Source organism: Pleuronectes platessa, chromosome 17 (assembly GCF_947347685.1).
Source record: "Pleuronectes platessa chromosome 17, fPlePla1.1, whole genome shotgun sequence".
NCBI lineage: Eukaryota > Metazoa > Chordata > Actinopteri > Pleuronectiformes > Pleuronectidae > Pleuronectes > Pleuronectes platessa.
This window is the reverse complement of record NC_070642.1, coordinates 14317140-14338648: the sequence shown is the minus strand read 5'-3', so window position 1 is coordinate 14338648 and position 21509 is coordinate 14317140. Positions and strand designations below refer to the sequence as shown.

The window sequence follows — 21509 nt, the reverse complement described above, 5'->3', positions numbered from 1 at the left end:
TTATATAGAATGTATTCTGCTTTTCAAGTAGGAAACATGTAATCTCAGTTCCTGGAGACCTCCTGGACAGTAGACAAAGGGTCAGAAGCAAAGGAAGTCAGGGGTCCAGCTTTTTACTACCTTCACCCAAATAACACATTTGTTTCACCCTCAAACTTTGAGTAACTCAGATAAGGTTTGTGATCTTATTCAAACTACAAGTGATACCAGTAGTAATGGATAAACTCTGACTGTTCGTATAAATTGAACTTTGGACGATGAACTGTTTACGGTATCTTAATCTAAAGAATTCACAGAGGTCAGCATAAAAAAAGAAACTATCAGTGGAAGAAGTCTTCCAAGTAAACGGAACAAGAATACAAGAATAGAGAAAAACTACTTTCAGAGTATTGAGTGCAATACGAGTTAATATCACCACAAACTACAGCACATGCTATAATATCAACAATACTTTGTAGCAAATTGGTTTGTATGAAAGTGTGTTTACACTTACTTTAACTTTATAACCCAACCACAGTCTAATGAATCCTAACCTGACCCCAACATTACCTGAACCTTATCTACTATTTACCCAACCTGCAGCCGCCATGCATCAAAACAACACAACTCTAAAGTCTAAAAATCATCATCATGAGTCTCTTAATGGTAAATCTTTTATCGAACAATTGCACAAAATGGAAAATTGTAGTATTTTTTTGCATCTTTCACACATTAACCCATATGACACTAACTGTCCTAATGGCATTGTGCAAATGAAATATACATGAAATCGTGAGCTAATAGAATATAAGCACTAGATAAGACAAATTGATATATATTACAATTTATATATTTACAAATACATATATGTTTATGGTTCAGGCTGAGACATCATTTCAATTCTACTAGTTCACACATGCGCAAGTTGAACAAAATTCGTTTATTTTGAAAAAGGAACCGGAAGTCCAGGCTTTTACCTTCACTTCCCACAACAACCTCAGGTTCCTCACTGGTTCCCAGTGGAGTCATGGCTGCACACGCTCTGATACTAAAGTTTACTCGTTAGCCAACACTTAAACTGGTCAAAGTTACCGTGACATCAATACAGGAGAAGCTCGTTATTTTATGGAGGTTAGTTCGTCATTAGTTTGATAACCGGTGCTAGCGCTGCTAGCTCCCTCTGTCCGCCTCCCTCGTTACAGTGAGGTTAGCTTGACCAGCTGGTTAAAAGTGACTGAATAAGACCTTGACGTGGATAGAACGGTTTATCTGCGACAGATGCCTCGTCCGGACAAGCCCGAGGGAAGAGGAGCGAGCAGGTGAGAGGCTGAGACACCAGCTGCAGAGTCCAGGCTCCTCCGGGCTTCATTCTCACATCAACTCTCTCTTCCTCTGTCGCTCTCTGTTGATCATTAAGTTGCAAACTCCTTTTTTTATTCTCTGCTTCTTAACTTTATGAATCAGCGCTGGTAAATTAAACACGATCAATAACTGTTGCGGTTTAACAAGAGTCTTACATGTATCTATATGTTGCTTATGGATTGTGTAAACACAGTGAGGAGGTGTAACATGTAATCGATCTACAGCAGATTTATTCAAAATGTTTGGTTGTTTATCATGTGTTTGCCAAACTCAACAACAACAATAATAATGTGACATTTATTGCGGTAACTACCAATACAAACTGATTATAAAGTTATCAATAGTTTAAAGCAGCCAGAAATCCAACAGTAAAGTACAACAGTGAACCAACAGCTCATTGTACTCTTCACTAACTTATAGGAGATCTTCCGTCATACAGAGTAATGTGTCACTGACTGAAGTATTTCCTCATAACACACTCACATCTTGTCTGCGTTCAAACACACGATCACGAGATCGAAGATGTCAACGTTTTTCTAATGCACCTTATTTTTTCATTTTTTTCTCTCACTGTGTGTTTGTGAGTCCAGACCAGCGTTGGACTGGAAGTTTGTCCAGCGATTGTGCGACATCCAGAGAGTCCTGTTCCCGTCATGGACCAGTCCCAGTTCCCTGATGTTTGCCACGCTGCTCTTCGTCACTCTGACAGGTAACTGCTGGACTCACACACGCTGAGGTCAAAGAATAAATAAAAAGTATGGCAGGTAGGAGTGTAACCGTTCTCTGGATTTATGGATCGGTGCGCCGTACATAAATCCACAACTGCTGACTTGAATGTGCCCGGGTGGGGGGTGGGGGGGTGTGGGGGGGGGGGGGCCTAACCTTTACTCCTGATGTGATCGATCAGTTATGATTGGAACAGGATAGATTCCACACATGCAGTTTGGTGTAATATCTCCAAAATAGACAGATTTTTGTAACTTTACAGAGAGTGAAAATTATTAGATTTATATATTTTAGTGTGCATTGTATTATGAAACAAAAATGTATTTTAGTTCCTTCAGTAATGTAATGAGAGCTCAACAGGCCACACCATTGTGGTGGCAGAGGGTTGGAGTTGGGGCATCGCCTTGTATCATGATACGAGTTTGGGGACATTTGCATCTATTTTTAGAATCATTAGACCCTCAATGGCTGCCAATGTGGGAAATAAATAGTTACAAACAGTTCAACCTCGCCATCAATTATCTGCGTGTCTGTTGTCACATTGTAACACCACCACTCTGACAGCAGCAGGCTTCATACTATGTGTTCTTTCCCGCTGACCTCGAGCTCGTTGTTGCCTAATTTCCCTGCGTTGTGTTTTTACGAGTCTCTGTTTTAACTGTGCTCTAACAATTTGCTTACACATCTTTTTTTTTTTTTCCATCCACCATCAGAGCAGCTGATCATTTACCAAGTGGGAATCCTCCCCAGTCACTTCTACAATGTGCTGGCAGACAAAGATTACGCAGGCTTCGCTAGTCTGGTGGGAACAGCCATGGTGCTCATTTTACTCAACTCCACAGTAAGTTGAGGCTTGACAGAGGTCGAGCTGTATTCAGAAAGTTGACTTGTTGATTGTTGAGCAGAGCTACTTAATGTCACGACAGACAGCAGCAGCTTGTATCAGGTCAAGACGACCTGACATGTTCATTTTATAGCCTGAATACTCTCGATCTTGGCCGTGTGTGCTGTGGATTTTGAACCTGATAAACACTTAACACAGCACTGAGTTTATTCTAAGGAAACAAAACTCTTTATTTCCACGTTGCTCTTTAAATCACCATCAATCGTGATCCTATCCTGACATGCTGTTGCTAGATGTCCCCTTTTTCTCTCTCATAGACTCCTTGTTCTCCTCTGTCTTCTCTACGTTCTTCTCTTTCTCTCTCTCCCAGCTGAAAAGTGTGGACCAGTACATTTGCAATCAGATGTACATCAGCTGGAGGAAGACGCTGACTGAGAGCCTCCACACGTCCTACTTCCAGGGTCGAGTCTACTACACACTCAACGTACTCAGAAAGGAAATTGACAACCCGTAAGCTTCAATGGTTTTAGCTTTTCGGCCTAAAATGAAACATGTTATTTCAGCTGAGCACCATGTGAATCGTGGTGACTGCCTTTGTTCTTTGTGTTTGTGTTTGTTTGAACACCAGAGACCAGCGGATTAGTCAGGATGTGGAGAGGTTGTGTAAACAGATGAGCACCATGGCCAGTCGCTTGATCATCTCGCCGTTCACGCTGACTTACTACACCTACCACTGCTTCTACAGGTGGGGGGGGGGGGCTGTAGAGGGGCGTGGCAACACGTAGCTTCATATGCATAGAGCATCATCACAAACACAGACGTTTTTTGTAGAATTTTTTTTCGACATTTGAGCTTGTGAAAGTCTTGCATGATTGAAATACCGAGAGGAAATTGAGAGAGTTTGGAAAAGAAGAGTATCGGTTTTTATATGCAACTTTTGAGCTGTTTTCTCTGTATTCAAATTGAGTAAATGTTAAATGTTTTTTGTTTGGTGCAAAATCACAACAAACAGTATCTCAAGGCACTTTACATATTAAGGTCCTAACAGTGTTATAGAGAACCCAGCAAGCAAACACTTCATAATAAAAATAATAATTGTGATACTTATAGATGTAATGATTTAGTTTATAGTGGTAGTAATGATAATGGTAAGGCTGATACTTAATGGTACTCCCACTCCTACAACAGCTACTACTATATTTCTATTACTAACACTATTACTAAAACCTTTACAATGAGGTGAGAGGTCGTCAGCTCTCCACAGTGAATCAGTGTCCTGGACAGCAAACAGTTAAAAACTGTAAATCTGTTCTCTTCAAATTGAGGCGGGATTCTTTGGTTCTACTGAGACTCTACAACTTTTTGTTTATGATCAAATGTTATTTTATGGATTTATTGAAAAAGACAGTGTACAATAACAACCAATATAACATAAAAACTATAGAGCAGAATTATAGGGAAACAAGTTACTTCATCTGTTTTATCTGCTCAATTTATTTGCAATTCTTTTTCCCCATATTATCTTTTACACATTATGTTAAAACCCAGTGTTTTACCTGTAGAAATAAAGTTTCCCTGTCTTGCAGCACCGGCTGGATCGGCCCTGTGAGTATCTTCAGCTACTTTGTGATCGGGACCATTGCCAATAAAATCCTAATGGGGCCGATTGTGTCAACTCTGTGTGAGCAAGAAAAACTGGAGGGGGACTTCAGGTAAAGATTAATCTACTCCATGTACACAGACTTGATAAAACACATCATTTGTTTGTGTCAAGAATAATTTGTGCTGATAGAAAAGAAACAGCAGGACTCAAATCAGGTTTTGTGTGTTTCCCACCTTTATTTAATGCTTTACAGGAAACCGGTTCTCGAGTGAATAGGAAGCATCTGTATACTTTGGCCCACGGCCTTTTGGCTCTTAGGAAATAACACAGGATATCTGTCAGCTTGCGAGATCGTCTTTTCCTGTGGAGTTGAATTGTAGTTTTACCTGTTAGCAATTCGATTTTGTGTCATTAAAGGACAAACTTAGTGTTTAAATCCTAGCTAACGTTGTTTATTTTTAGGTAAATGTGATTGTTTTGTGTATCTGCAGGTTCAAACACATGCAAATCCGTGTCAACGCAGAGTCTGCAGCTTTTTACAGGTGACGACATTTATTTTGCATGTTTGTGATTGTGTGTACGAAGATATAGACATCGCTTAAAACGTTTAGACAACGATATACAACTGAAGTAGTCTCATTTCCTGTCATTAATAAATACATTTGGTCACACAGATTATGTGGTTAAAGCAGTTTGGATGAAGCTCTGTTCTCTGTGTTTTCAGATCTGGTAAAGTGGAGCACATGAGGACTAATTGGAGACTTCAGGCTCTGCTACTTACTCAGAAAAGTCTCATAAATAAAGAACTCTGGCTCTATAGTAAGATCACATAACACAGAACTCGCCCACAGACTCATATCAATCATCATGTTGTTATAACTCGTAAATTAACCTCTGAACTCTGCTCCGTCAGTCGGGGTGAACACGTTCGACTACCTCGGAGGATTCCTCAGCTACATCGTAATCGCCATTCCCATCTTCACCGGTATTTACGATGGTCTGACCCCTGGCGAGCTCAGTGGACTCATCAGTAAGGTGGGATCCTTCTTTTCTTTCTCCCCTTAGCTTTTCGATTGTACTTCTTGAAAAATGCAGCTTTATTGACACCAAACAAGCCCCTTGTTTAGTTTAATCTGGTTCATTGACAACTCGGATCTGTGTTGGACCAGGTAGTTACACATCCACCAATTTCTATTAATAGAAAGACGGACATTCAGTTTCTGACATGAAGAAAGCTTTTGAAAAAAGGAACTAAATAGTAGGAAATTTAATCATATGATTATTGATGAAATGTTTCCAGGAAACCAACAATGTAAAAAAATATCAGACACACCTTAAAAATGTATATTACCACATGCTGCTGAAGACGGGGATTTTTTTTTAGATTTGCATTAAGATCATCAAATTTATGTGTGATGGTCTTATTGTGCATTCAAGTGATGTCGGAATAATAATGACAATTAGTTCCTGACTGGGAAAATCCCAGAACGCCATTTCAACTTGGAAAAATAACTCAGAAAGTCAGCATTAAGATTTGCTGACGTCATCACGTATAAACCAAGTAACATCATTTAACAATCAGCTCTAAAAAGTAACTTTAAATGTAAAATGCATGTTCATATCTCACAAGCGTCTAACACCAGACTTTGTAGCCAGTCCCAGCGTTTTTAAGATTAACGTCCATATGCTTTAAATCATTGATATGTCAGTCACACCTGATCCTTTTGCTTTGCTCTTTGTTATTGTACAAATATTAGAAAAGGGCGTTTAGATGTTTAAACCAACCCTAAATACGTCACCTGATGTTTACAGTGTCCATGTGGTTTACACAGTCTGACCACAAAGCACATGAACACACCGAATTTGGAGCAGTGATTTAAAAACACGGATGATGGGAGGAGGAGCTCAGCCAGTCCCAGTTTATACGAGAGAACTGCTGAATAAATGTGGACGTTGCCACTTTTAACCACTAGGTGGCAACAGAAGCCTTCTCTCCTGCTAAACACATTTTACTCTGCTCATCCTGAGTTCAAATGTCTGTTGCTGTTTTAAACGTCTTAATAAGCGTCATAACTGTCACAGTCTTTATCACTGGCCTGTGTTAAATTCCTCCAGTGAAGCTTTTAGTTGATATTTGTTCTGCCACTTTTTAACTAACTCCTTCTCCTTGTTCACACTCAGAACGCCTTTGTTTGCATCTACTTGATAAACGGCTTCACGCAGCTGATCGACCTGTCGACCACTCTGTCAGATGTGGCCGGATACACCCACAGGTATCACACCACTCACTTAGAATCAACTCCTAGAGGACAGAAAACAACAGCCGCGTCGGTTCATGGCCTCCTCTTTTCTATCTCTGAACCTGTGTGTGTGCGTGTGTGTGTGTGTGTGTGTGTGTGTGTGTGGTCAGGATCGGGGAGCTGAGGGAGGTGATGGATGACATCCTACGCAAGCAGTGTGACTATGACCCGGCGTCAGGAGAAAGCTATGACTTTGACAGGTTTGTGTGAGAACTTTTAAATTAATCTCTGCTACAGAAATGAATATAATCAGACTGATTTAATATCTTAGGATAATATGCACGTCGCTAAATAGATGCAGTGCAAAGACTAAAGCGTTTCAGCCTCCGCATGTCTTTCGTTTTCATTCATTGAATCTCCTCCACACAGTGACTTCAATGTCCACGCAGGCCCAGCGGACACCGCCTTCATCCTGGATCATCTATCGTATAAATCCCCGTTCTCAGACCAGCTGCTGGTCAAGGACCTGAGTCTGAAGATCAGTCAGGGAACCCACCTGCTGGTGGTGGGCAACACGGGCACTGGCAAAACGTCTCTACTGAGAGTCCTCAACCGACTGTGGGAGGCCGACAGCGGTGAGAGAACAGAGATGGAGTTATGACAGAACAGGTTAAGGAGAAGGAGAGGTCAATCCTGACTGATCTCTGCTGTAATAATAACTATAAAAAATGCGAAAAGGATGAAAGGATATGAAAAAGTAGGCTGGTGGTGGTACACTGCTTTCCTTTCTAATTATAAAATCAGGCTTTGCCCATGTGATGGAAATCTGGAGATACAAGAAGCTGGAAACAACAAAGTTATCTACGTGTATTTAATAAGGGGCTTTCTGCAGAAAGGATCAACACACCTAAGGATCTCAGAGTGAAGATGAAGAACAGTCAAAAGCACAGATCTTATATAGGAGAACAAGGCTGTTTGCCTGAGCCAGTTCAGACTGGTTCTGTAGGGTAGTTTTAGACAGGAACCAAAGCACAGGAACAAATCATTTACATACAATTCCATTGGGTTCTTTGGACAGTCAACAAGTATGGAAAGGTCAAACAGGTATATAGAAAGGTCATACAGGTTTCAGGTCATAAACATTTAAGGTCAACTATCAAATAGTCTTCAACCACACTTTGCTATTTTCCACTACACCAGGTCATTTTTTTCCAATACACCCAATAAAGGCCTGGTGGGCTTACCAAAAAAGTATACATTTTAAAAACGAAATGAGAAATTACACCAGATATAAGCTTACTTGAAAATCAATAATCATTTTTACATTTTGGGTGCATTTGCGGTGTCTCAGCAACTTTCTACACGAAGCGAGTTCTTTGAAATGTTAAGTAACACTATGTCACTGCGCCCTCTGCAGCCACACCTGATGACTAATTCTGTTGGTTTTCATGTAGAGAAAATGGTCTAATGAAAGATGCCAACATCGCACACAACAAAAATGACTCCCTCATGACTTCTGAATGGTCTCCTCCTCAGGCTTTGTCCAGATGACGACCTGCTTCGGGCCCAGGGGAACCCTCTTCCTGCCTCAGAAACCGTACCTGACCGACGGCACGCTGCGCGAACAGGTCGGCGTCTCTTCCTTTGTTTAGTTTCCCTTTTTAAAAGGTTGTGTAAATAAAGGATTTACTGGAACTCTCGTCTCCCACAGATCATCTACCCACTGAAGGACATTTACCCGTCATCAGGTATCAGATTTTACTTTCACTAAACATGTTAAGACTAAAATCATTAATTGAAAAACCGTGTGTGTTTTATGTTTTCTGGACAATTTGTTGTTTGACTAATTAGTGACACCACAACAGTTTTGCAAAGTAAATACCTGTGGACTGTGTATGATTATATAAATGGATGAATGTAGAGCAATGTTTTGAATGAATCTACACTTTTTTTTGTCAAAGTTTTCCCTTTACCTTATTAGTGATGCTGCCTCGTATTATCACTCAAATCATTTTGTCATCTGATTAATTCATATTCACACCATTTATAAAGTGAGTTTTCTTATTCAGGGTCGGTGGACGATGACAGAATTATACAGTTCCTGGAATTAGCCGGAGTGGTGAGTGTCTCTCTATCTCACCGGTTGCTTTATTTTGCCTTATTTTAAACTCAAGCACTCTAACTCTGATCTGTTCTCCAGTCGAGCCTCTTGAAGCGGACAGGTGGGCTGGATGAAGAAGTGGACTGGAACTGGTAGGAGCAACATGAGAAACAGGGATTTGTGTGAACAGTAAATAATGTTGTGTGTTACGATACAGAGTAAAACTGGGATTTCCTCTGCAGGTACGATGTTCTGTCTCCAGGTGAAATGCAGCGTCTCTGCTTCGCCCGACTTTTCTACCTTCAGCCCAAATATGCAGGTGAGTCTTTAAAACACACTCAGTCATTCTGACACAGCAGCTTCAGGGGAGAGAGAGAGCAGCCCACTGGTTGTGACTGGAATGGTTCCCATTTAACACTTTGCTCTCTGCGTGACTGGTGCTTTCTAATAAACAGTATTTATTAATATGTATATTATTTGTTTCTTTGCAGTTTTGGATGAGGCCACCAGTGCTTTGACAGAGGAGGCGGAGGCACAACTGTACAGGACGTGTAAACAGCTCGGTATGACTCTGGTCAGCCTGGGACACCGCAGCAGCCTGGAGAAGGTAGATCCAACTTAGTCTACATCCCTGATCAATGCCATATTGGGAATACCGTCTTTCCCTGTGTCTCTATTTCCACCTACTAAAAAATATTTTTCCATAAAGGTGGTACTAGGGTGGATTGGGTTTGGTTTGGGTCCGTGAGGGATTATTACACATTCACTGTTGCGCACTACTTTTCTATTAGTCCAGAATGTAAACAGGCATTGACTGAATTGCTTGTGATTGGCTAGTTAGTGGAGTTCACTCTCACTATCATCCATCTTCTTTACAACTCACTCTGCAAACCTTTCTAAGCTCTAACCATCTACCAGAGTTTTGTCCTCTAAAGTTAAAAACATTCTCTCATACATGGCCTATGTGGGGCTTTTTTTATCATCATATCTGTCAGCAATATTAACTCTGATTGTCTGTTTCCTTTCACTACAGTTCCATGACGTCCAGTTGAAACTGTGCGGAGATGGCCAGTGGGAGTTAACTAGGTTAAAAGGAAGCAGCGGCGGCGGCGTCATCTACAGAGACGAAACCATGTGACCACAGGGTCCTCTTTTTTTAAAACTCCTGGACATTCAGGAAGCATCGTGTGGGAGGCGAGAACCGAGAACACTCCTGAATTCCTCAGTTTGTAACATTCGTCGAAAAGGTACTAAAAACACAGTCACTCCGTCGGAGGTGGACGTGATTTAATTCATGTCCACTGGCTTTTAAGAGCAAGACATTTTTATCACTTGTTTACTTGGCTATAAAAGAGATGAAGGGAATGTGTGGGAGTGCAATATATGTTTTTTCAGGAAGGATAAAGGTTTGGAAGAAGCTTGTGGCTCAGGAACTGTAATTTTTTGGGCCACATTCAACTATGATGAAAAGAAATCAGGAAGGAAAATAAGAAACTGAAGACCCAGCAGATCTTATGTATGAAGAAATCCCAGTGGTTTATTTGTACATGTTCACACACTCTATCATTCAGTTCTGGTTTTTAAAGTACATCTGTGGACAATGCATACAGTTTAAAAAGTTGTGTTCGTGATTTAATACAAAAATTCATATGTGCAATACAAATAAAAAAGAATATTTTGCCTTTAAAATACATTTTGATAAAGTTACAAGTCTATTTTTTTTAAGTGAAATGGAGAGAAACTTCAAGTTCCTCTTTTAAATATGAATCATTGTGACTGTTGTTTACGTAAGAGCTCAGCGTGACCGTCGATGATTTCCTGAACCACCGCGGGGTCGTCCAGCGTGCTGAGGTCACCCAGCCCGTCCAGCTCGCGCTCCACCACCTTCCGCAGCACCCGCCGCATTATCTTACCCGAACGCGTCTTTGGCAGACGCTTGACGATCTGTGAGAATGACCCCAAAAATGATTTACCATGTATAAGTTTAGTCTTTAATATCTGTTTGCAATGTGAAGCAGAAGGAAACAGAATTACCTGGATGTGGTCTGGACAGGCGTACTTGGCGATCTTTTTAGACACTGCGTCCTTCAGTTGCCGCGACAGGTCCGACTCATGAGCGTCTGCGCTCTTCTTTAGAACCACGAAGGCATAAACCCCTGAAGAAGCACAGAAACAAAAAGCCTTATAAACATATTGAACACAAAAAAAAAGAAGCACAGAGACCGAGAACCCCCCGCTGTCAGATTCTCATTCATCTAATCTGGCTACGGAACCGTGGGAACAGAGAGTGGCTCACCTTGTCCTTTGACGTCGTGGGAGAATCCTATGACGGCAGATTCAGCCACGGCAGAACATTGATTCTGTGACAGATAATCTCAGTCAGGATTGTGAGAACAGGGTTTAAAGTGTTTTTGATGGAATAAGACTGGAAAACAAATGTCTCACTGAGGAAACTTTAGGGGAAACGATCTAAGAATGGTTTTATTACCTCCACCAAGGAGTTTATGTTTTCAACTGTGCCTGTTTGGTTCGATGTTGGTTATTTACTACCATATTAATCTGTGAAGCCTGGGTCTGGAAAGAACCCATTAACTTTTGGTGTGGATACGAGAATTAGTTTTTCCCCACTTTCTACACCTTCGCCCAGGAGGTATGGCCATTGTGAGACATGGAACCACTTACCACTACATCCTCTATCTCTGCCGTCCCAATCCTGTGACCGCTCACATTGATGACATCGTCGAGGCGCCCGGTGATCTGGTAATATCCCTCCTTGGATCGATAGGCGCCATCGCCGGTGTAAAAATAACCTAACACAGGGATTTTAGAGACAATGAGAAATGTGGAGTGCAGCAGAGAAGATAGAGAAATGCCCTAATGACTGTTTTCTCTTGAACGCATCGCACTGTACCAGGATAGGGCTGACAGTAGGTCTCAGTGAATCTCTGGTGGTTGTTGTGAATCGATCGGGCCATCCCGGGCCATGGCTGAGCTATACACAGAGCTCCGGACGTGTTGTTGGAAGTCACAACTTTTCCCTGGAGAAACCCACAAGATAAATGAGCAGCAAAATAAAAAAGGCTGATTAAGCAGCTGATATAGTTACTGCGACTAGGAACTCTTGTAAGAACGTATTGTTGGACGTGCACTAATGCTGTTGAAACCCTGTGCTCTCAAACGGCTGCGTGTGTCTGTGTGCGTGTGTGTGTGTGTGTGTGTGTGTGGGAGGAAGAGGGATCAGCTCACAGACACCACCTCTCCAACTGTCTGTACAATCTGTTCAGCACAGAAGCAGGAGAAACTGCTGCAGCCACAAAATAGTACAACAGATTTTGAATGGGGGGGGGGGGGGGGGGGGTTGTTGGCACGCACAGAACGGGACGGACGGGTGGGTATCAAAAGTGACACAGCTGGGGACTGTTTCATAATCCCAATCTGACCCTCTCCTCTGGGTCATAGCCAACCAGCATTTGCAGGGTAGCACGCCACACCCCCACACCCACACACACACACACACACACACACTAGGATGAGCACCGTACCTCGGTGTCCATGAGCACTGGCTTTATGCCAAAGAAAGGTCTCATGGCCATTCCTGGGACAATCTCTGCGTCCGGGTCCGACGGCCTCGGGGCGATGCAGATGCCACCTGTCTCTGAGAACACAGAGGGAAAATAAGACGGATTTAGGATTATATAAAGTGCTGTATGTGAATCGTGCATTTCACTCAAAACATAGCTTTTTATAAGCCCGTGGCCTGATGTTTTTGTCAGAGACTGAGGCTGATTGAACCGCTCGGACCCACAGGAACATCTAATGGAGGGATGCAATCCAAAGACTTAATGCAACAATAATAAGAAGCCTGTATTAAATAATCAGAGATTGGTAGAAGGTAAATGACAAAACAGCTTGTAAATCTACCACGAGCCCTTCACACTACACATGAAGATTATGGAATTACAGCCATAATAAACAAATTAAATGCAATTAGGTTTTTTTCTGGCCCTCGGGGGGGGTGATAAATCCTCCTGGTGGTGTTGGCGGCAGCAGAGAGAACCAGTCATAAAGTAGGCCACAACAGATGATCCCAGAATAGCACCAGCAACTGGCATCGAACTCAGATCAACTGTAGCTGTGAGACCTCCCGACCAAACAGCCCCCAGAGGAGCCGCTAAAGACTTGGACCAGTTCAACATGCACTTATAAATATGCTCATTTGCCTGCTTGCTGATTGGTCAGACTACTGGTAACACGCTCACTCATATGTCTGGTCAATATGAGGTTAAAGTCAGCAGCTGGTTAGCTTAGCATTAAAACTGGACACAAAGGAGCAGTTATAGTGGGTTCACATGGTGTCGGAAAAATCGGAAAGAAATGTTCTCGCCTGGGAAACTTTACGTGAACATCACCTCAAGTCAGAACAACTTGGACAGTGTGGGAAAATGTTCTTACGTGAAGTTGCTGAAGTCATCACTTATCAAACCAATTAACACTATTTACAATCAGTTCTTAATTGAAGCTTTAATATAAACTTATCAGATGTTGTCACAAAAACGGACACCTTAGCCAGTACAAAGGTTTTTGTGAATAACATGTACGTTTTAAAGTATTTGTTAGCCTGCCACACCTGATCCTTTATCTTTGCACAAGGTGTTATCTAATCACATAAATTCATCACATTTTATATATTTATATACCATTTTACGACTTCTGAGCACAGGAACACGCCCAAGCCGACCCAAAAAGTTCACAACACGGACATTGGACCTTCTGAGGAGCTTGTTAAAGCACAATCTGCCTCCCCCTCCCATTTTATTATCTTTGTAAGGATCCAGACTCTCTGTTTCCAGTCTTTATTCTAAGCCAAGCTAACCGGCAGCTAGTTGTAGCCATGTATTTAGAGAGCACACATGAAAGCAGTGCTCATCTTCTACTTTATTGGATATTAAAGTTAACAAGCGAACAGTATATCCCCAAATGTGACACTATGGCTTTAAATTCAATTAAAACACACATATATTTAAAACATATTTGAATATTCCACCCTCATCTGTCTCATCCTGTTTGATCCAACATGGAGGCCGTATGCCAACAACGGATCAAAATCCAATTTTGCCTCTAAACAGGCTACTTGTTCCCAGATCAACCAAATGGCATTTATGAATAATGCCACTTAGTCCTAATTGGAAACACTAGTCCAGGCAAATAACATAACATAATCCTTTTTTACTGAAGTAGGGTATTTGGGTCATATCTGTGTCTGTGATTCTCAGGCTCATTCTCAGGCCCTGATGTTTAATTATCTGCAATTAATTATAGATTCATAAAAAAAATGTATTGCCATGTGTCCGGTAATTAACGCAGCTTAGTTTCCATTTGGTCGTAACTGACGGAGAGATGAAACAGTATGAAACAGGTATTAGGGCCATGTTGAAGAAGAAAAATACAAACATTATTTTATGAGAAAAAAATCGTAATCTTAACAGAATACATTTGTAATTTAATTAGAAAAATATTAAAACATTTCTTTCCCTCTTTAATTGTCCGTAATACTCTGTGTAACACCAAAGACCCTTGGGCGACATGACAGCTCCCCAAAAGTGAAGCCAAAGTATCTCAGTCGCCACCTGGTGGCTGGATGAAGTATAGGACACAAATCCTGCCTCCTCCATGTTAGTGTTGGGACATGAGGCAAACTAAGAGCTCAAAGTACACTTGGGAAAAAATTGTATCAAAAATGGTCTCTGTCATGTTAGGTAGTTTTAAACAAGCTGGTGTTTGTTGAGGTTTTAATTGACCTGGTAAGTAGCTTTTTGTTGTTGTTATTGGATGTGTGTAGGCAGGACCTCGCTAACAGGATTGCTACTGCACAGATGGTGGCGTTCATATCTGGGATATTCTGGCTTCATTTCTGGATAGTGGGAGGGAGGGGAGACCCTTTGTTCATCTTTATGTGTCACACGCTGTGGTTATAATTAAGATTAATTAATTAAGATACATTTATTTGTCCCAAACACATGTACAGACATGCACAGGCACACTCATGCAGGTAGGGAAATTTAACCTCTGCTTTTAGCCCATCTGGTGCAGGACATACAGAGCGGTGAGTGACCATGTACGGCGCCCGGGGAGCAGATGTTGGGGGAGTAAGGTGCTCAGGGGCACTAGACAGGGTAGGGAGAATCCTCTTGGATTTATACACTATAAGCTGTTTTTTTTTTGCCCCGGGCAAATTTACATTTGCCCGGGGTTTCGAGGTCAAATCGGGTCACCAGCTGCACTGCAGAGACTCATCTGGAAGTGAAAAGTTCATACAGTGACCTGAGTCTCTCCAGACGGCCGCGCAGAGTTCTGTGACGATCATAACATCTGCTCCCTGAGGTCGAAATGCATCCAGCTGGCTAATGTGCTAAAGAGAGCGTTTGACAAACAAAGTGTAAACAGGGATGGAATGATCCCCCTTGCATTTCTCTACTAGGTGTTAATGTCCACTGTTATTTGTATTCAGTGTTAAGAAGAAGAAGTTTAATGATAAAAGCTGCTTTTTTTTCAGCGTTTAACTCTGAGAGAAGAAAACCTGGCTTCATTCCAGAGGGTACATACAAATTCCCCCAGTATCTGTGCGTGTGTGTGAGTACACTTCTTATCTACACACACTTACTGTAATATTGTGTGTGAATGTGCATGTGTTGTTACGTAACGCTGTTGCTGTAGAAACAGAGCTGGCTGCCCTCCCCTTTAAGACCTTCTGTTAGAGAGGCTGCAGACGTGGCTCTGTTAGAGGACAAGCTTGTTTGGTTAAAAATGAGTGTGTGATTAGAACTACCTAAACTGACAGGAACCATCTTTGAGAAACATCTATTTGACATGAACTTGTACTTTTTACTTTGATCAATGTCCCATCCACTAACATGGAGGAGGCGGGACTTATGACATGTACTGCTGCCAGACACTAGGCGGAGCAAACATGGCATAACTTTGTTATATACAGTTTATGAAGTTTACATTTAAATCCCATCCACTGGCAACAATCTAACGTTTTTGTTGATTTAGAAAATTGTCTCCAGTAGGTGATAAATTCCTCAGTGTTCACACTCACCTGTTTGCCACCAGGTGTCCACCACAGGACAGCGTCTGTCCCCGACCACGCTGTAGTACCACTCCCACGCTTCAGTGTTGATGGGCTCGCCCACTGCACACAGACAAGATATCGTGTGGTCATATATTGTTTTTGTGTTATTGTCTTAGTCAAATCAACAGTTCATCAATATTCACACAAGCAAGCTTAGGGTAAAACAGTGTTTGTAAAGAAAGACGTGTGTGATAGCTTAAACTTTGTGTTTCACTGCAACAGATGTCTGGCATGTACTACGTGTGTGTGTGTGGGGGGGGGGGGGGGGGGGGGGGTTCAGGTCGACAGTCGTACCAGAGCCCAGCGTTTTGAGGGAGGAGCGGTCGTATTTTGTCACCCACTGGTCTCCGTATTTGAGCAGCAGGCGGATCGCTGTGGGAGCTCCATAAAACTGGTTAATCTTCAGTCTCTGAACCATCTCCCAGTACCTTCCTGGGAAAAGACACGACATGTCCAAGTTAGTCTAAAGTAGATAAGACACTGATCATTGAAACATGAGACGAGAGTGAAACTTGAGCCGGAGAACTACAGTATTTCCCCCTCAGAAGTTTCACCTTCACAAGAACATGCTCTGACTCCTGTTTAGTCAACAGCTTCTGGTTTTGGCAGGGAAGGTATGGTAAGTTCAAATGTAAAGCTATTCATAGACAAACATGAGTGTGTGGACACAAATACTTAGGTGTGTGTCAGCACGTTACACAGCATATAGAATGTTATATGAACAAAACCACAAAAATGATACAATTACAGCTGATAAAAACACCCTAATGTGAGAATATGAGAAATCTGAAGATGTTTCGATATTTTATCATTTTCATTCTTTTTTCTGACGTACCAAGCAGTCTGACACGTTCATACCGGTTTGTACATTCACTGGTGTTCATACCTGGGTCAGGGTAAATGGGAGTGCTCTCAAACAGGACAGTGGTTCCCCCATTGACCAGCGGGCCGTAGACGCTGTAGCTGTGGCCTGTTATCCAGCCGATGTCTGCCACACAGCCAAACACGTCTCCATCATGGTAGTCGAACACATACTGGGAACGAGAGGGACGACAGATGAGATGGTCCGATTAAAAAAAAAAAAAGAAATGTTTTTTCCTTCTTTTAACAAAATGCTCAAGGTCATTGTTCAGGGATCAAAATATAGTATTTATATCCCTCTTATAAAAGCTAAATAACCCATTTAAGTTTCACAAGTAGATATTATTGCATTAATGCACCATGTTAAAACTAGAGCAACATTTTTGTGAACCTCCTATAATCCCCTGTGATCCAGGTAATATTAACTCGCCAGATGTTCAGACTCCGGATCACATTTTGGCCGTACGAGGCCTTCACTGACACACGGTAAACTACACACTACACTGCATGATACCTAAACAAAACCGGGCCTGGCGTTACCCTGTGGGTGAGTGCGGCGTACAGCAGATACCCAGCCTGAGTGTGGACCAGGCCTTTGGGCTTCCCCGTGCTGCCCGATGTGTAAAGCAGAAACAAGATGTCCTCACTGTCCATGGCTGCCGGCTCACACACCGTGTCCTCCGTCGACATCTCCTGCACGACAAAGTGAATTCAAGGAGTGAAGCAGACAGAATTTCTTGTGATCATGTGATATGACTGAAAGCTCCAGAACAGCTACTAATGGCCTGCTATTTCCAACCACAAGAGCGACATTTCAGAAATATAAGTACATTCATTGAATAAAAGTTGTCAATCAAGGAGCGAATAAATTCATCAGACATCCACCAAACTTTTTTTTCTTTTTAATCGTCATTTATCCTTGTAGAAGCGGCGACTGTTTGCATCAGCATCCGCAAGAGATTGAATTTCTGATCTCTCACCTCCTCCATGGCAACGTCCCTGGCTGTCATGACAACCGCAGCCTCTGTTCTCATAGCAACAAACACCCGCCGTACGGCCGGGCAGCTCTGGACCGCCTCGTCCACCGTCCTCTTCAGCTCCGTGACCTTACCCCCCCTCACGCCCTGGTTCACCGTGATGACCACGCTGGACTGGGCTGAGAACGTGAAGCACATGAAAATCAGACCGCTGACACTGAGGTCTGTGTGGGAATCAACTCGAGAAGTAAAAACGTCTCAGATCCAGGATTCAATAGAAGCCTTGCCTCTCTAGTTCTCTAAGGGTTCTCCACTAGAAGTTACCCCCTTCATAAAACATCATTTGATTCATTTGGAAAATAGAACTATTGTTTATAGTGCAGCTTTAAAATGTACAGTGGAAATCTATGTCCAGACTGTGACAACATCAGCAGGTCTGTCTCACCGTCTCTGATTCGCTCTGAGAGGGCCTCCGCGCTAAACCCGGCAAACACCACGTTGTGAGCCGCACCGATACGGGCGCAGGCCAACATGGACGCCACGGCCAGAGGGCAGGTGGGCATGTAGATGGTGACGCAGTCCCCCCTCTTCACGCCATGCCGCCTCAACAGGTTGCCCACGCGACACGTCATCTCCAGGAGCTGCCTGGAGAGAGATATCAATGAATTACACTGAGGCAAATGAACAAAGACTCTACACACACACACAACCACACCCCGAGCTGCTGACCTGTAGGTGACCCTGACCTCCGACCCCGGCTCATCTCTCTCCCAGATCAGCGCCACCCTGTCAGGACAGGTGTGCACGTGGCGGTCCAGACAGTTTACTGAATGTGCACATAAAAGAAAAACACACGGTTTTACACACACACACGACAATGTGCCTGATACAATACTGTTGAACAGAGGAATGGGATCAATAAAGTCTGTATCTATTTATCTGTCTGTCTATCTATTATATCTATCGATCGATCTGTCCATATATCTATCTATCTGTTCATCTATCTGTCCATCTATCCATCCGTCTATCTATCTGTCTATCTATTTGTCCATCTAGCTATCTGTCTGTCTATCTATCTCTCTCTCTGTACATCTATCTGCTTCACTCCTCTCCACAGTAGTACGATGCGTTCAAGTACAATGTTATTTGGTTAAATGTGCTGATAGGATTGGAACATTTAACCCAGGAACACTGTGCATTGGACGCACCATGCTGCTGTGGCGATGAGTGAAGCTTCACAACATCTGGCTTCACATGAGATGATACCTCTAATTTGATCACGGAACACTGGGAGTCGAGGAGAATATAAACGCACGACCGCCTCTGATCACTGCAACCAAAAGGCCATCTCCTACAGAACCTTATGTGATCTGATGAAACGGGATCTCACCGGACACGTTGAGCTTTCCTCCCTCAAACCACTTGATCCTGCCCCGGCTCAGGTCGCAGTCCTGCACCGTGGTGAAGGGACTGATCCAGCTCAGCCTGTGACGCGCCACCGCGGCCCAGAAGCTGCTGCTGCTGCGGGACACCGAGAGCTCCTGCAGCTCCGAGCGGCTCGACACCCCCTCGAAGCCCGCAGCCTCCGGCATGAACGCCGCCGTTTTACACCCCCTCCGACCCAAAACATCCAGACGGGACCTGAAGACCCGACAGCTGAAGGAGGTGAAATAGTTTGACGTGCGTCCGCAGCGCAGCCACATCGTGACAGAGGCGAGTCAGCGCGACGTGGAAGTGTTTTTGCAAAAGCTGTTTGCACAACACAGCTCTGGAGCAAGTTTGGAAAGTTGCGCTGCTGCACTTCAAGTGAAAAGTTGGAAACTCCGCAGAGGAAGGGCAAGGAGGAGTGATGCGTTAAAGGGCAGTGCAAACTCCAATGTGCCGACACTTTATTATCCCTTTAAAATCCAGACTGTAAATGAGCTGCAAAAGTGAAAGTAAAGAACCAAGACGTTTGTTGTCTCCAGACAGGGGCGCGTCAAGGGCATTTGTGGGTCCAGGCAAAAGGGAGCTACTAGGAGGGGGGGGGGGGGGGGGGGGGGCTTCATCAAACCAAACCCCCATATAAATAACAATAAACACATAAATAGTAAAGTAGCTGTAATCATGCTCAATGGATTGTTCAACGCATGTGTCAACACAATTCCTCTCCTTTGCACAATCGCAGACTACACTGCTGAAAAAAGGCAAAGAAGGATAAAGGTCGAATTATAGTCGGGTTGTACGCACGCACGCATGCATGCAAGACACGCAACACGCCCCTTTTCAAAGAAGACGTTTCTTCTTTGTGTGTTTTGTCTTCGACAAGCAACGTTACTCCGCCTAGTGTTCTGGCGGTGAATTGCGTTGCAACACGCACAACATGTTAGAGAAGCATAAACCAAAACGAGTCCGTCGATGCAACTGCGTGGCCTTCCGCGGTTGCAGTCGCAGGACTATAATTCGGCGTTAAGAAACAAACACACAAACACTTTTTTGCCTAAGGAGCACAGCTTCACGTCTGTGCACGCCTTTGCCTTGACAAACCAGTCGCAGAGGTTTTTTCCATACAGTTCCTTGCAGAATGTCCTACCAGCAGCATCTGAGAATCCCACTAATAGAGGCAGAGGCAGAGGTTTGTCTACCAACAGAGGCGTTGGTAGACAAACCTGTTCTCAGGTGAACGTGCTGAACACACAAGGACGGCAACAGCGAGCATAAAGCTTAAGTGCAAACCTCCACCACCTTACATCACACATTTAGAAGTTCTAGTCTTCAAATACACCTTTAAAATAATGAAGCTTAAATAGAGTGATAGGGGCCTCTTTAAGGGTTTATGAGCATGGTGTAGAATTTAGGCGGGGGTCAACTTCACTGCATCCAGACAACTGGATCTAAATAAGCATCTGTAGCCGGCTTCATTTCTGGATGTTGGGACGAAGGGGGGATGCGTTGTCCATCTTTATTTAAAGTCAATGGTGGCGCTAAACTTCAACTTCTGCTCCCTCATGGAAAAAACACAGAAATTCACCATTATTTATTATTTTCAAACTTTAACTACTGGATGTCAATTCTCAGCACGGAGGCATCAAGTTTCCACATCACACTTGCAACTTGTCTCACTATCGGAATAGTTGAACACGAAAAAAACATATGTGTCAAACATAGTGAAACTCAAACATCCACATGGAGTGACAAATAATAAAAACACTTTGTGGAAGAGAACTTTAAATAGTAACTTTTAATTGAGCTACAGTTACATTTATACAAAGACAAACGCAGATAATTGATGTTAAATTTACATAATTGTACAGTTTTGACTATTGGACATTCTTTTTTTCAGTATTTACATCACATTTATTGACACAGACGAAAGAAAAAGAGTGCAGGCCTTAAATCGTCAGTTTAACCCTAATTGAAATGTGTCATCACTGGGAGGTCACAGGTCCCAGTCTGCTCCCATGGCACACACGTGGACTGGAGCAGGTAGAGGCAGTGTCGTGCCACATCCATGTCACAAAGGTTAATTTATTTGAAAGAAAACAAATATATATCTGTATATAATTTTGATGCAGCTTCATGTCAGGACAAAACATTTTCCTTAAAACGTTAGAGAGCCTCCTTCAGTGTCGTACAGTGGTTTAGCGGAGCGGAGCCAAATATCCTCTTTTCACATGAGCAAAGTTTTTCTGTGCGCGTTTTCAC

At 42.8% G+C, this 21509-nt stretch overlaps 2 protein-coding genes across 3 annotated transcripts; one reads left to right on the top strand and one right to left on the bottom strand.

Annotated features, from left to right (window-relative positions):
• Positions 1–942: 942 nt before the first annotated feature.
• On the top strand, positions 943–10548 carry abcd4 (ATP-binding cassette, sub-family D (ALD), member 4). 2 transcript variants are annotated; one of them, XM_053445275.1, is made up of 19 exons: positions 943–1298; positions 1932–2050; positions 2781–2908; positions 3282–3421; positions 3540–3656; positions 4498–4623; positions 5006–5056; positions 5239–5333; positions 5428–5549; positions 6696–6787; positions 6925–7014; positions 7184–7389; positions 8291–8382; positions 8466–8502; positions 8824–8873; positions 8955–9007; positions 9098–9174; positions 9347–9462; positions 9889–10548. In XM_053445275.1, the coding sequence occupies exons 1-19, from the start codon at positions 1258–1260 to the stop codon at positions 9991–9993; spliced, it is 1857 nt and encodes a 618-aa protein (XP_053301250.1). In that variant the 5' UTR covers positions 943–1257; the 3' UTR covers positions 9994–10548. The 2 variants fall into 2 exon arrangements, with proteins under 2 accessions (XP_053301250.1, XP_053301251.1); XM_053445276.1 differs by lacking the exon at positions 943–1298 and having other exon boundaries at positions 2786–2908.
• acss1 (acyl-CoA synthetase short chain family member 1) lies at positions 10366–19785 on the bottom strand. Its single transcript, XM_053445274.1, has 14 exons — positions 19216–19785; positions 18555–18651; positions 18271–18470; positions 17829–18004; positions 17389–17541; positions 16874–17021; positions 16282–16419; positions 15955–16047; positions 12398–12510; positions 11767–11893; positions 11538–11665; positions 11152–11215; positions 10890–11011; positions 10366–10799 (listed from the first exon to the last, which is right to left on the bottom strand). Exons 1-14 carry the CDS (start codon positions 19526–19528, stop codon positions 10623–10625), a joined length of 2049 nt encoding a protein of 682 aa, XP_053301249.1. The 5' UTR covers positions 19529–19785; the 3' UTR covers positions 10366–10622.
• Positions 19786–21509: the final 1724 nt, after the last annotated feature.